Genomic DNA, 15,733 nt, shown 5'->3' on the forward strand with positions numbered 1-15,733 from the left:
CATTATATATGTGTATAAACATACATTTATAAATTTAGATGTATGCAAACATAAATATGCATATGTATGTGTATGGTTTTGTGTGTATATACAAATGTATAACTTTAAAAGTTCACACAAAGATATTAGTGTATGACAGGTATCAATCACATTTTAAAATATTTATTCTTAGGAAGAGAACGATACAACAGAATTCATATCCACTGATTTCTCTCCTCAAATGCTCACAAAGGCTAGGACTGAGCCATGTCCAAAGAAGGATTCAGGCCCTCAATTTAGGTCTTCCGTGTGGGTGGCAGAGACCCATCTACCTGAACCATCACCTGCTGCCTCTCAGGAGCACATCATCAGGAAGCTGGAGTTGGGATTGGAGCCAGGACTCAAATTCATGTTCTCCGGCAAAGGAAGCAAACATTTCAGCTACTATGCCAACTGCCAATTCCTCAACAGCATTGTTAAAGAGCAGGATTAGGGCCCGGCGGCGTGGCCTAGCGGCTAAAGTCCTAGCCTTGAACGCCCCGGGATCCCATAAGGGCGCCAGTTCTAATCCCAGCAGCTCCACTTCCCATCCAGCTCTCTGCTTGTGGCCTGGGAAAGCAGTCGAGGACGGGCCAAGGCTTTGGGACCCTGCACCCGCGTGGGAGACCCGGAAGAGGTTCCAGGTTCCTGGCATCGGATTGGCGCGCACCGGCCCGTTGTGGCTCACTTGGGGAGTGAAACATCGGATGGAAGATCTTCCTCTCTGTCTCTCCTCCTCTCTGTATATCCGGCTTTCCGATAACAATTAAAGTCTTTAAAAAAAAAAAAAAGAACAGGATTAAAAAGGAAGAACTGCCTTGGTGTGTGTGTGTGTGTGTGTTTGTGTGTGTAACATATATATGTATGTATTAGCTATGGCCATCAAGTATATGGCTTGACATAAAAGCAGAGATGACTAAATTAGTGGTACAGAATAAAGACTTCAAAAATGGATTCGAATATAGATTAGAACTAATAGTATAATACCGGAGATTTTAAAATTCAGTGGGAAAGGGGGAAAGGGTGTCTTACTTTATTTGTATCCCCAGCATCTGAAAGATGGATATGTGAATCATTTTTATGAATACATCTTACCATCACCTATTCATGTGAGACACATGACATAGATAATATAGCAAAGAATCTCTAGTCAGATGAGCCTGGATCCAATCCCAACTACACTCTTACTAGTAGTCATGGTCACAGACTGTGGACCAGTTAATTGATCTTTAAAATCAATTAATTGAGCATAATGCCAGTGTCAAAATCACATGTCTCTTGGGGGAGATTACATTATACAATCCAAATTAAGTGCTTAGAAAGGTATTTAGCTTGAACTGTTGTCACTGGCTGTTGAAGCCATGAGAGTGCTTGAGAAGATCCACAGATTTAGGTACTAAGCAAAGTCAGGTGGGACCTAGAGCTGGAGCTATAGAGACTTCCTAAGTTCTTAGCTCACGAGCCTCTTCCACCAGTTTCAAAGCCAACAGTATTACGTCTCTCAGCTCCTTCTCCCGTTGTCATATCTCTCTTTGAATGCAGCTCTGGAAGAGTCTCTGCTTTTAGGGATTCATGAAATTAATTTGGGTTGACCTGGGTAATTCAGTCTCTTCATTTCAACATCTTTAACCTTTTTGGTCTTCAAGATGCTGTCTTCTACATATGGTGACATATTCACGGGGTCTGAGGCTTGAAGTGTGGATATTTTTGGAGTAGAGTGCATTACTGTGTCACTTTAATAGATTAAGAGAAAGGAATGCTGGTCCTCAATTTCTTGTTGCATAGCCAAAGTGGAGTTGCTGTATCATATGATAATTGTATTTCTAAAATTGTACATTGTTTTATAAAAAATTATTTAACACGTAATACTTATATATTTTTATGTGAAATATTCCAGCACATATACGCAGCATAATCCAATCAAACCAGATAGCTGCTCCTGCCATTTCTCTATCTTTTTTGTTTTGCTTTGTTATGAGGAACCTTTGCAGTATTTTGTGAAATTACTGTACTAATCTACATTTCAAAGAAGAGACTACAAAACTTCTTTGTTCTTTGCATCATCATCAACACTAGTTACCACTCATCTTTTTTAATGTAGCCATTCTAACAGGAATGAAATGTTATCTTATTGCAGCTGGATTTGCATTTCTTTGATGATTGAAATTATGAACATTCTTAACATTTTATCAGGGATCTCTGAATTTACACTGATTTCCTTTCATTTATTCCTTAAATATTACTCCCTATTTCCTCTCCAGCTTTCCTAAAATTGCACTGGGTTATTTCACATTTCTTTCACTTTTCCATTATAGCACTTATTATATGTAACTATGTTATCTTTGTAGTACCAATTTTTTCAGTGGAACTTGTCAGCAACTGAATCTGTTGACTAGAAACTTTTTCCAAGCACTTATTCCAGAGCATTTAACTCTTATTCAGGAATTATAAGAGTTACAGAGAGGAAGGCAGGGGAAATAGAGAAAGAGAGAGAGAGAGAGATTTTCCATCCACTGGGTCACTCCCCAAATGACCACAATGGCCAGAGCTGGACTGATCTGAAGCCAGGAGCCAGAGACTTCCTCCAGGTCTCCCAAAGGGGTGCAGGGTTCCAAGGCTTTGGGCCATCCTTTGTTGCTTCCCTAGATAATTAGCAGGGAACTGGCTTGCAAGTGGGACAGCAAGGACTTGGACTGGTACACACAGGGGATGTTGGTACCACAGGCAGAGGATTAGTTTGCTATGCTACCATACTAGCCCCCTCAAATGATTTTTTTAAATGAAATGTCCTGCAATATTTGAAGTAATTTTGCAGAATTGCAGAGAAGAGGAGACAAAAGACAGAAATATTTTCCATCCATTGGTTCACTCTTCAAATGTCTGCCAGTGCCAGAGCTGGGCCCATCCAGTGCCAGGAGTCCACTTTATCCAGAATTCCTATACAGGTAGACATGTCCAAGTACTTGGGCCATCCTCTGCTGTCTTCCCAGGTGCAATAGTATGGAGCTGGATTAAAAGCTGAGCAACAAGGAGTCAAGCCAGTTTCCACATGGAATACCGGTACCACAGGCAGCAGCTTTACCTGATATGCTACAGCACTGGCCCACCAAATGATTTTTAAGGAGCCTGATTTCTTGGTTTGGGAGAAAAATAAGCAATTATCTCTCATATCAAAGGTCAGAGTCCTCCTATTCTCTTGTCTCTCTTCTTGCATTGAGGAAGCAGGAGTGGCTGGTAGTAGCAGATTTATGTTATCTCTTCAACAGCCCTAAGTGGCAGGAGCTGGATTCCAACTTCTGGCATATAATTTGTAGCATAAGTATGAGATACTTCATTCTTGGCTTTGGCCATTATTTGCCATTCTAGTACAACAAGATACTTCTTAAAGGAAATCCTGTTGGCAAGCGTCCTTTGGTCAGCCTATTATAGTAGAATTTTTTGAATTAGTTTTGTTTCATAATCCCCAGCCTCAGGACATATCATAATTTCTCTTTTCTTTAGAACTTAGCTAGAAGGGCTTGTGTTGTGGCATAGTGAATAAACCATTATGTGCAATGCTAGCATCCCATATGGGTGATGGTTTGAGACCCTGCTGCTCTGCTGCTGATCCAGCTCCATGGCAATGCACTTGGGAAAGCAGAAGAATGTGGCCCATGAGCTTGGGTCCCTGTTCTTTAGTTAGGTTATCATATTTAAGGTGTTCAATTTTGACAACTTGAAACTACCTAAGTGTTACCTATTTTAAGAGCCTAGAGACCCTCTGCCCTTAGATGGTCTTTGTGGATAAGTTTCCCATGTGCTTAGTGCAGGATCTGCGGGTGCCCATCACATTTTTATTGAGTGGACAAAGAGTGATTATTTTACAGAGTTAGGAAGCAAAAGATAAAATCTCAGTGACTTTCTCATACCTCCTGAAATAGATGGCCTAATTTAGAGCCCAACATCAATGCAGGGGATTGGAAAAGAAGAAGCCCCCAGCCTCTGAGATGGAATCATTAGCAGTATTAGAAAAGGATGAGTAAGCAAGTGAGCTCGCTTCAGGTCAGGCCAAGTAAAACATTATTTATGGAGGAGAGACTGTGTGCTCAGCCTCATCCCACAAGTGTTGGAAGAAGACAGGTTCAGGAACTGCCACAGATATTGCCTTGGTGGGGGTAGACAGAAAGGTAAGACCTGGTATGTCTCCTACACTATTAGTGGTGCTGATGGCCAGGCAACATGCAAGGGCTCTGTGCTCACAGAGACTCTTCACCAAGTAGAGGCCTTGGTTTAAATCAGGATTCCCTTGTCTTCCTATTATAATCGATTTTTGGCACCCCAGTATCTAACAGTTAAGTTGTGGATATTATTTCTGGATGAGCTAGAATTACAGCAAAGTGTTAAATTTTACATTCCCTTAGATAACCTGTGGATTAGAGATTTTTATTTTTGACAGTTGGTTTTCCAATCAGGATGAAAGATACGTTTCAAGGATATGTTCTAGATTTAAAATTTGAGATATCAAGTACCATTTGCTTTTTAGTTCTCACCAGCAGAATCATCAAAGGTATTGGATTAGTTCTCTAGGCAGACTGAACTAAGTAGATGGAAGTCTAACAGAAGTCCAGGCTCAAGGTGTTGGCAGCAGTGGTTGCTTTTGAGCCGTGTCTCCACAACGTGCTCCGTCTGTGTATGTCTTGATCTCTTCTTCAAAGGACACCAACCATGTTGGGTCAGGACACCACCCCAATAGCTTCAGTTAACCTGTTACCTCTTTTAAGTTCCAGTCTTCAAATGTATTGACATTTGAGCCACTGAGAGTTAGGACATCAGCATACGTATTTTGAGAGGCGACATAGTTCAGTTCCCATGGATGGGTTAACAAGCCAAAGTATCAAATTCTTAGCTTTAGAGCTAAGAGAGCAGCAAACAGAGGAAAGTAAACTGAAATGAAAGAAGTTTTAAGAGAATCCAGAAAAGCTCTTTTAAGGATCTTTAAATCTGCAATCTGAGAATGTATTGGATGCATGCTGTCTGCTTCCCAAATGGAAACTTGACTTGTGTTTCTTACACATATTAGAAAGTTCAATGACATTGGATTTGTACATACTGATGACTGGATTTGCTCCAATTATTTTACTCGATATCATACAAAGCTTTTTAAATGATCTTGAATAGATCATTCAGATTAGATGGTGGTTAGGAGAGAGAAAACAACATCAAACAGATATGACATAAACCATCTTTGATGATCATTATGTCATCATTGCAGAGTGTATGCAATCATGAAAGAAAATTCAGAAAGCAAGATTTATCAGCATCAATGGTGACAAATGGATATAACAAGGGCAGATGTCAGCAACAGATTCTAGCACATGACCAAAAGAGACTAGAAAATTGCAAGCAGCAAACTCTTGTTGACATCAGAGGAAGTTGTGGAAGAACCTAGAGTTTACAAACAAGAGGTGGAAGAAGCAGTGACAGCCCCAAAAGGTGTGGAATAAAGGAATGAGGCTAAATTCTATCAGAATTCAATGAGGACATTTCAGGTAAAACACACACACACACACACACACACACACACACACACACACACAGAGTTGCAATTAGGGAAACTGAGCACTCAAAGCCAGAAATAAGATTGAGCAAGAAGGAGCTATAGCAATAGAGTTCCATTTCATGCCCAGTCACCAAGACCTGCGGTGACTGTAAAAATTCATTAGGTTTGTAAGCTGGTGCTCCTGGCTCCTATGCCTTCAGCAGATACACTTCCTGTCCATTCATCCTTCTTCACTGAGCATGGAGGTAGGCACATGACGTGTTCTGACAGTAATGCTGGAGCTTACCAACTGACCAGAGGTGGCCTGAATGTTGAGACTAATTGGCCATGCATGCAATAAATGAAAGAAACCAAATAATTTTTCTTCACTTTGATTCTGCTTTGCCTTTTGTCACAAACTTCTGTGGCAACATCAAAGGGATGTGACAACTCCTTTTCAAAGAATTTTATTAGAATTTTAATTAGTAATTAATAATTTTACATATTTACAGGCTATTGTGTGATGTCTTAATATATGTATGTCTTTAGAGTTATAAAATAATAACACATTCATCAGCTCAAATAATTTCTTGTGATGGAACCATTTCAAACTTGTTTCGTTCAGCTATTTAAAAATATACAACTCATTAACTATGCCCACCAAGCTATGTAATAGATTATCAGAACCTTATCCTACATTTTAAGGCATTAAAGTCCTCCATCCACTCATTGTCTAAAATATTGCAAGAGGTTAAGTTGTTTCACTTAAGTGCTTTCATTTATTAAAAATACAAACAATAAACTCTTTCCCAGCCTTTAAAATATTTAAAAGAAGCCTTTATGCACAAAAAAACCAAAATACAATGCAACAACATGGCTGATGTTTCAACACAGTAGACTAGACGTCTGTTTGTGACACTGGCACACAGTATTAGAGCTGTGGTTTAAGTCCTGGTAGCTAGGCTTCCAGTCTGGGCCCTGTTCACATTCCTGAGGAGCAGTAAATGATGACCCAAGTACTTGGGCCCCCGCCACCCACTTGGTAGTCCTGAAATCTCAGGCTCCTGGCCTTGTCAAGTTTCAACCATTGCAGCCATTTAGAAAGTGAACCAAAGGATGAAGATTTCCTTCTTTCTTTTTCTTTATAACTCTACCTTTCAAATAAGGATATCTCTGTTTTTGAAGGTTTAATTTTGTTTTAAAACATTTTTATTAATATAAACAGAGCAGATGTTATGAATTCTACAGATAGACAAACATCAGGAAAGAGAGGACCATTAAATTGCTCTTTTTATAAACAACATTGTGTGGAGTGAGTTGACTTTTTTCCTGTCTAAACTGAAAGCCTCTTTTTTTTTTTTTAATAATGTTGACATAGTTGATCACGATGGGAAGAATCCAGAGTTAAGGAGAAGTGGGTGTGATCATTGTTTCCAACTTTTTAATTTGTTTTTCCAGCTTCTGGGGGAGTAGAGGAGATAAGGGGAGAAGCCATACCCAGTCTCCCAACCATCCCAGTCCCTGGGGATGAGGAACAGCCACCCACCCAACATCAACCTTGGGTCCTGATTTGGCACACGATCTGAGAGTTCTACCCAGGTGGTTTTGATGGTTCTGAAATGTTGATCCAAAGATGAGGAAACCTTCCAATGTCCGCTGGCTGATGTAGTCGACCTTACAATCTCCATTCTGCCAGATTTTTGCTGTCATTGTTTGGCTGGGGTAGTTGCCCTATTTGTTCTATTCTCCTTTCTCTGCTGTGGTACCAGATGTGGTCTTCTGGTCCCAATGGGCTGCCATATCCTCCATGTGCATCAGGGCCTGCCGTCTACTGCTCCATCTTTCTCACTGAGGAGGACCAGTTCTCACAAGCAGACCCAAGGACCCAGGCCAGGCTATCAGGGCCCTGCCAGAACCTCATCCCCTCATCCCTGGGGTCTAAGCTCCTCTTTCACATCAGGTACTCTGAGCCAAAACATCCCTACTAGAAATTTACAACCATTACTTTCTCAAATTTTGTTTTTAACTGACACATAAAACTTGTGCAAGCTTATGGGTACAAAGTGATGCTTGTATGCATGCATGCAGATTATGATGTAGAATCAAGGTAATTATATCTCCTCAAATATTTAATATTTGTTTATAATGATATTTTAGAGAAATAAACTTTACGTTATCATCATTTGATCACTCTGCTATGCAACAGAGCACCAGATTTCTTAGTCTTATCTAACTGTAGCTTAGTACTCAATACTCCAGCTTTCCCCATCTCTCCCTCCTTTTACTCTCTCCAGCCTACAGCTATTACTTTTATATTCTTAACTTCTATGAGAGCAGCTTTTTAAAAATATTCCAGATATTTGTCCCATTGATTTTTTTACTCTCCCTTCAGTGATCATAGGAAACGCCTCAGATTTCATGGAATACATCTTTTTTTTTTCTTCAGAGTAAATTGATGGAAGAGACACTACTAGGAAAAGGGAGTAGAAACATAGAACTGTTGGGCTGACAGTCAGGTGATTGGTGCTAGATGTTTCAGTCTGCAATCCTAAAACGCAGAACATTCAGGTCTTATGGAATTAAGGAAAGAAACAATTGTTCTATCTTAGAATGATCAGGGAACACTGATCTGCAGTTTGGGACCCCTCAGCATGATGGATACTGTACATATACACAAACATCTGCAAAAATCCCCGACATATGGAAACAGATTGCTTATGTATGGGTAATATCTCTTCTTAAAACCATCTTCCTTAGTTGATTAGGGTACAAAGGGTCAAGGGCTACAGGGTGAAAGTGGGTAATACCATTGTTTTCACACTAATATTATCATTTTTCCCTGTATCTGGGGTTAGGAGAGTAACAAAGGGAAAAGCCCCACCCAACCTCCCACCCATCCCAGATACCCAACAGGAGGCGCGCTCCGAGGGTCCTGCTCAGACAGTTTTGATAGTTCATACATTTTTACTTAAATGTGTAAAATACTTTTGGTAATTTGATTACTGAAATTTTAGTGAAAATATGGGAGGCTTTAAGTAAATAGGGACTGATTAAGAAACAGGGATGATAAATAGGAGGTGTGATTTTTCTGGAATAGAGGGATATTACAAGATGAGCGTACAACTGGAGCATAGGTAGCAAAACATCCTAACTGTCCAATTGTAGCATGATTATGAACTAGTGCGTTGAAAACTACGTGGAATAGCTACAATTGATGAAATAGCATGAGAGACATTCAGACCTGAGTGTACACACACACATACACACACACACACACACACCCGTTGCAATCAGGATCCACAGATCTTGCTGACTTTTATAGAATAAAAGTTGCCCATGTGAAACTTGATATTGTTTGTCAGTTTCCCTACACCCTGTTTCATGTCTTTGTTTCTTAAACTGTAGATAAATGGATTCAGTGTGGATGTTAACACGGTATAGATGACTGTGGCTATTCGATCCTTGATAGTATAGCTGGATAAAGGCTTAAAGTAAACATAGCTAATACTCCCGTAGAATAGGGTCACTACTGTGAGGTGGGAGCTGCAAGTGGAGAAGGCTTTGCGCTTTCCAGTGGCTGAGGGAATCTTGAGAATAGCCATTAGGATTCTTAGATAAGAGATGATGACACAGATGAATGGAGCCATCACAGAGGCCAGCCCTTCTGTCATGACCAGAACCTCGTTGACAAATGTAGATGAACAGGACAATTTCAGGATGGGGCTGACATCACAAAAAAAGTGGTGAATAACATTTGATGCACAAAAGGTGAGCCGATTCACCAGAAGGACATGTAGAAGGGAGTGGAGATAGGAGAAAGTGATGGAGAAGAGTAATAGTAACACACAGCGCCTACGGTTCATAACAGTGACATAATGGAAGGGGTTACAGATGGCTACATAGCGGTCAATAGCCATCGCTGCCAGGATATAACTATCTATGTTTCCAAAGATCAGGAAAAAATGCATCTGTATCAGGCATTCAGCATAAGAAATGGTCTTTTTCTCTGATAAGAAGTTCACCAGCATCTTGGGGATTATGACAGTGGTGTAGCAAATATCAGTAAAGGACAAGTTGCTTAGGAAGAAATACATGGGGTTTTGGAGTTGAGGATAAGAGTGTATAGCCAAGATGATGAGCAGATTTCCCAGCAAGGTGACCATGTATATGATAAGAAAGAGGACAAAGAGTGGTTTCTGGTCTTCAGGTCTAGAGGAGAGTCCCAAGAGGATGAATTCATAGAGCACAGTCAGGTTGGACATTCCCACAGACTCATGTGCACCTAAAGACAAACAATGCTGCCAGTTAACGGACCCTACACCATCAGCAATGCATCCTCCCGCCTTATTGTTACACTAAGAAGCTGTTCACAAAGCATTTACTCCAATGCTTGTTTCACTCCCCGACCATGGAAAAATCAAACATGAAAGTATGTTTCCACTTCTTTTTAAATCTTTGAGATAGGTGTCTTGATCATGTTCTGGATACTGTAACAAATCACCACAAAGATTCATATGTCCCATGGTTTTGGAGGCTAGGGAATTCAAGATCAAGGTGTTGACCTATCTGGTGTCTGGTGAGGGCCTACTTCCTGGTTGTCCAGAAGCTAACTTTTTTCATTGTATCCTTGCATAGCAGAAAGTATAAAGCAGAAGCAAGATCTCCTAAGGGTGAATTGACCCCTGAAGGTATCTCCATATATTGTTACCTTTGTGATTAGGGTTTTAACATACATACGTAAATTTTGAGGGAGACATATAGAAGAATCTAGAAAAAGCAGATACAAGAGAAAAGAGAGAAGGGGATTTGGATAGAGGTAACACATGCAAACACACACAGAGATTCAGGTTGAGAGTTTGAGTCTTTTTTTCCTCCTCTTCACTCTGTGGTTGATAATTGTAGAAACTATCATTCAGATGGCCATGCCATCTTCTGGCCAAGGATTGTTGGTGAATAACCCACAATTAGATTATGTGTTGGCTATTGTAGCTAGTCCTTGATGAATAATCTTTCTTTTAAATCAAGATGTTTCTTTATGCATCATTTACAACTAAAGCAAGAAAGTCACCCAGAGAATACTGAATCGAATGCAGATGCAGAGAAAAGAAATAAGGGCAAAGAAAACGAGAGGGAGGGCGTGAAACGAGAAAATTGTCCCGGCAAACCCTGTGATCCTGGGTTGATAATTCATACCCTCAGGTTAGAGGATGGGACTCAGAAGTTGATGGGATAAAGGAAGAAACAACTTTGCAGACATAGAAAATGTACATTTTGGATGAACAGAAATTGATTCCCTCATGTAGTATTCAGTGATAACTAATTATGCCTCCGAGATCAGATTTTTCTACCTTTTCTTCAAATATTCTCAAAGATGATTTCTCACCTGCAAAGGATGTTGACATCTCAGTTCCTGTATTCATGCCATTTTTCATTTCTGCTCCATGAAATGTTGAGCCAAAAAGAAATTGTATATCAAAAAGGTTGTCTGATTGCAGAACATCTTCTAAGGATTCTTTATCTAAATGCTCCCTTCTCTTATTCTTATTCTCACTCAAAGGCTGTGAGTTCTCACAGCCCGCTTCTCTCTTGGGAGTATCTTCTGAGACTATACCACTAAGTCTCTGTTTGGTGGGGAAGAAAGTCAACATGCAATGAATTATCTCCAGGGATCCAGAAGAGTTACAAATTTTCCCCATCCCCTCCTGGTCCTACAGCCCTCTTTTTAAACTTGGTGTTAAGTCCCAGGATAGATGGTTTCATGGTTTTGGATCTGAGGGGTTTCCTGGGGGCTGTCCCAAGTTATCACTGAGGACAGAGTATGAAGCATTGATATTTTGGCTCAGTTTATCACTTGGACATATAAATCATCAGTTTGACCTTAAGAGGGAACCAAATGAAGTTTCATAGGTTCAAGGGAGGAAATTGTTTGCTTTACATCCCTTTGTGGTCTCCATTTCTTGTAAGAGAAACGACCCCAGGGAACCCTAATATCACTTGTACCTTCTGTCTTAACCTTCCTAAGTTTTAATGGCTGTGACCTCATGCCTATCCCGTAACACAATGTGGTGTCGCAACCTTTGGACCCAATCTTAGGTCATTTATCCTGTGCTAGGCTATCTCCATATGTGCTACTCAGAGATGATTTCCATGCCCTGGTGCAACCACTAGAGGAAGTCACCACTTTTAGGTCTTTTACTTGATTTATGTAAGACCAGACTCCATCCATCAGGGTCCCAATGTGTCTTGCCTGATGTATATTGCCCATATCTGACCATTTATTACCATTCTGATTATGTCTTGCAATTCAGTCACCATGGTACACCTGTTTTTAAAATTCTGCTTCATTGAGATGTGAAAAGTAAAATTTGTACATGCTCAATCATCATAATGATTTGAAATATATATAGATTGTGAAATGATCATCATAATAAAATAACACTTCTATCCTTTCAGTAATTAATGTTGTCTGTCTGGGGGTAGTGAGGACACCCAAGACCTGCTTCCCTAATGTGAACAATACAGTAATATTAACTATAGTTATCATGTTATACAATATATTGCTAGAACTTATATTTTTTCCGTCAAAGATTTATTTATTTGGAATTGAGGATTACATAGAGAGAGAGAGAAGGAGAATGAGAGGGAGGGAAGAAGATATAGATAGGAGAGAGAGGTAGGGAGGAAAGGGAGACGGGAAGAGAGACAAAGAAGAAGACAGAGGAGAGAAAGAGGGAAGAAGACAGATGAGAGAAGAGAGAAGAAAGAGGTTCCATCTGCTAATTCACTTCCCAAATGGAATCTCAATGGCTGGAGCTGCACCAGGCTAAAACCAGGAACCTGCAGCTTTTACCAAAGCATCTCCCATACGGAAGCTTGGTCATCTTCTACTGCTTGCCTGGATGTATTAGTAGGGAGATGGATTGAAAGTGGAGCAGCTGTGTCTCAAACCAGCACTTGTATGGGATGCTGGCATCTCAGGTGGCAGCTTTGCTGGTATGCCACAATGCCAACCTTGACTTAGTCGTCTATAAATGAGATTTAGTGCCTAATGAGCAAACCTTCCCTTCTCCCCAAACATAGCCCCTGACAATCACCATTCTACTTTCTGCTTTTATGAGGTCAATCTTTTCAGCTCTTAGAGTTGAGTGAGTTCATAAGAGTTTGTGTTTCTGTATCTGGATCAGTTCTTCTAGTGTAATATCTTCCAGGCTAATTCATATTGTTATAAATGACAGGATGTATTTTTTATGGCTGAATAATATCCCACAATATAATCAATATATCACATTTTACCCATTCATCCACTGATGGACACATAGCTTGATTTTGTATTTTGGCAGTTGTGAATAATGCCGCAGTGGACATGAACTTGGAGGTGTGCCTCTCCTTTTAAGATACTGATTTAATTTCTTCTAGTATTTGTGAAGGAGTTGGATTGCTAAATTCTATTGCAGTTAAGTTTGAATTGGGTGAATAGGAGGCAAGTCACCATTTCTTTGTTTAATGATTTCAACTTACAGTCCACTCCTAATTCATAAGAAGTAGTTGAAACAATTGTAGTGATGCAATTATTCCATTTGAACCTTTGTGCTACCCCATACTGGCTCCAATACTGGGAGTATGTTGTCATATTTGTAGTGCGTGCGAAACAGAGCTAGTAGATATAATTATTGACCAGATGCACTGTGTAATGGAGAAAAGAATCAAAGACAAATAGATTACTATGTTTACTGAAATATCACATTGTATTCCACAAATAAGCATAATAATTGCCTGCGAAAATTTCAAAACTGGGAGAGCAAAGGAGCACCTGCCCCTCCCATTCTGACACCAGCATTCTGATAGTACCTGCCTTACTCCAGGAGCAGTGGCTGCTTGAACCTGGTCCAGGAGGTAAGGGCCAAAGTGTGGCCAAGAGCCTCACATATAGTCTCCTGCAGAGACTCTGTACAGTCTGCCTTCCATCCAGAGTCAGGTCCCAGCCCCTCTGTGTCCAAAGAGCACAAATTTTGTGAATCGGCATTAACCAAGGAAAGGCAGGTTTATGGAGAGAAGGAGAGACAGAGAAGAAGATCTCCCATATGCTGATTCACTCCCCAAGTGACTGCAATGGCCAGAGCTGTGCCGATCCGAAGCCAGGAACCACGAGCCTCTTCCAGGTCTCCCATGTAGATGCAGGGTCCCAAGGCATTGGGCCGTCCTCTACTGCTTTCCCAGGCCACAAGCAGGGAGCTGGATAGGAAGTGGAGCAGCTGGGACATGAACTGGTGCCTGTATGGGATCCCAGCATATACAAGGCGAGGATTTAGCCACTGGACCATTGCATTGGACCCTTATAAACATTTTTTTTTTTGTGTGTGTGTGAGTAAATACACCTATATAGCAGAAAAAGATCAACTGTGAAAAATGGTTGGAATCATACTGCCATCTGTTTGAAGGAAAAAGCCACATGAATTCAGTTGAGGAACAAGATGGATAGCTCTTCCTTAGTCATGTTACTCCTGAGCTATTAAGCTCCATGTAGAGATGTTTCACAGGCAGGTGGGTATATACTTCTCCAAGGACATGGAAAATTCCTCTCTGAAGATAAGAATGTCAGAGACAACTAAATACAAGTAATATTTAAGCAGTAGGTCTTGGAAAATCACCTACTAAAAATTTTAGAAGTGACGAAATTGCTGGAGTGAATCTGAGAGGGGCAGGCAGTCTAATACACAGGGAGTCAGGGAAGAACGTAGCAAAGGCCGTTGAGAAGTGATCCTTCAGCACAAGATTACCACATAAATTTGGACTATTAAAGATAGCCAGAAAGCAGTTATTTCCATAGTGTTTTTGAGACGTGAATGAGAACAGGGAATGGGCTATTAGATTTGGCACATTCACGTGTTCGTCACCAAATTCTCTGCTCTAAATAAATGACATCATGATTCCCCCTCTAGGATGTAGCAGCAGAAAATTGAGCATTATGTTACCTAAAAATGTACAAAATGAAACATTGTAGGGCAAATGAACTATTGGATATCATTAGGGATGTTTCAAGAAGAATATTGGAAAAGTCAAATGCCTTCTTTTTATTTTAAAATTATTTTTTATTAATTTATAACACTCACAAATTCGATGAGATTAAGTGCAGTAACTCAAGCTGTATAGACAAAATCAATCGATTGGACCAGCCAATTATCTTTCTCTTTGCCTTTTACTCACATTTAGAGACTACCATTTCCTTTTCTCCCATTTTTTCCCCTTCAGTATATTACACGTAATAGTGAACTGCGGTCACCTCACTGTATTGTGGAACACTCGAATGTGTTAGTAATCACTGTCTTGGTGCCTGTTATACAACTGCCCTTTATTCCCCTCCTCTTCCCACTCTGCTCAGTCCATAGTAATCACTCTTCTAAGTTCAGAGCAATATTTTTAACTTCCAGATACAAAGCAGTAGAATATGTGGTATCTATGTTTCTGTGTCTGGCTTAGTTTGATTAACAAAATGAATTCTGGGACCATCTAGTTAGCTACAAAGATTGGGATTTTATTCATTCTGATGACTGAATAATATTCCATTGTGTCTGCACTGATTTTTCTCTATCCATTCATCCATTAGTTGACATCTCACCTGATTTTATTTCTTGGCTTTTGTGAATAGTGCTGCAAAGAACGTGGGGGTGTAAATATCTCTTTCATTTCCTAATTTCAATTCCTTAATGTTATATCCACAATTGAGATAGATGAGTCAACTGGTAGATCTATTAAAGTTTTTGAGGAACTTTCATAACTATTCCCCTAATGGTTATACTAATATTCAGTATTTATAACTATCAGGTAAATACAAATCAAAGTCACTCAGAAGGAAAGGTGTTTGATTCAGTGGTTACTTCACTACTTGGGATGGTCTCAACCCATATTGAAGTGCCTGGCTTCAAGTCTCAGCTCCATTCCTGATTCCATCTTCCTGCTAACGGAATCCTGGGAGGCAGCAAGTGATGGCTCAAGATCTGAGCCTGTGCCACTCTCATGGGAGACTGCGATTGAGTGCCCTGATCTTGATTGTGATCCATCCTAGCCCAGGCCTGTTGTGAACATTTGGGGATTGAACCAGCAGATGGGAGGCTTATGTCTTTAAATAAGTAACAAAACCAAAATTGCAATGAAATATCATCTCATCTAAGTTATTATCAATGGCAACTTTCAAATGGA

The 15,733-nt window shown here is 40.1% G+C and overlaps 1 protein-coding gene across 1 annotated transcript; it reads right to left on the bottom strand.

Annotated features, from left to right (window-relative positions):
• Window positions 1–8,826: 8,826 nt before the first annotated feature.
• Window positions 8,827–11,851, bottom strand: LOC101534083 (olfactory receptor 1L3-like). The gene is made up of 3 exons (XM_058672858.1): window positions 11,819–11,851; window positions 10,920–11,157; window positions 8,827–9,851 (listed from the first exon to the last, which is right to left on the bottom strand). The coding sequence occupies exons 1-3, from the start codon at window positions 11,849–11,851 to the stop codon at window positions 8,827–8,829; spliced, it is 1,296 nt and encodes a 431-aa protein (XP_058528841.1).
• Between the last annotated feature and the right edge of the window lie 3,882 nt (window positions 11,852–15,733).

Source organism: Ochotona princeps, chromosome 14 (assembly GCF_030435755.1).
Source record: "Ochotona princeps isolate mOchPri1 chromosome 14, mOchPri1.hap1, whole genome shotgun sequence".
Classification (NCBI taxonomy): domain Eukaryota; kingdom Metazoa; phylum Chordata; class Mammalia; order Lagomorpha; family Ochotonidae; genus Ochotona; species Ochotona princeps.

Coding starts and splice junctions, on each gene's coding strand:
- LOC101534083 (XM_058672858.1), bottom strand. CDS start 11,851: ATGGTGACTGAATTGCAAGACATAATCAGAATG. Junction 11,158..11,818: donor TGCAAGACATAATCAGAATG/GTAATAAATGGT, acceptor CCCACCAAACAG/AGACTTAGTGGTATAGTCTC. Junction 9,852..10,919: donor GATGTCAACATCCTTTGCAG/GTGAGAAATCAT, acceptor CTGATGGTGTAG/GGTCCGTTAACTGGCAGCAT.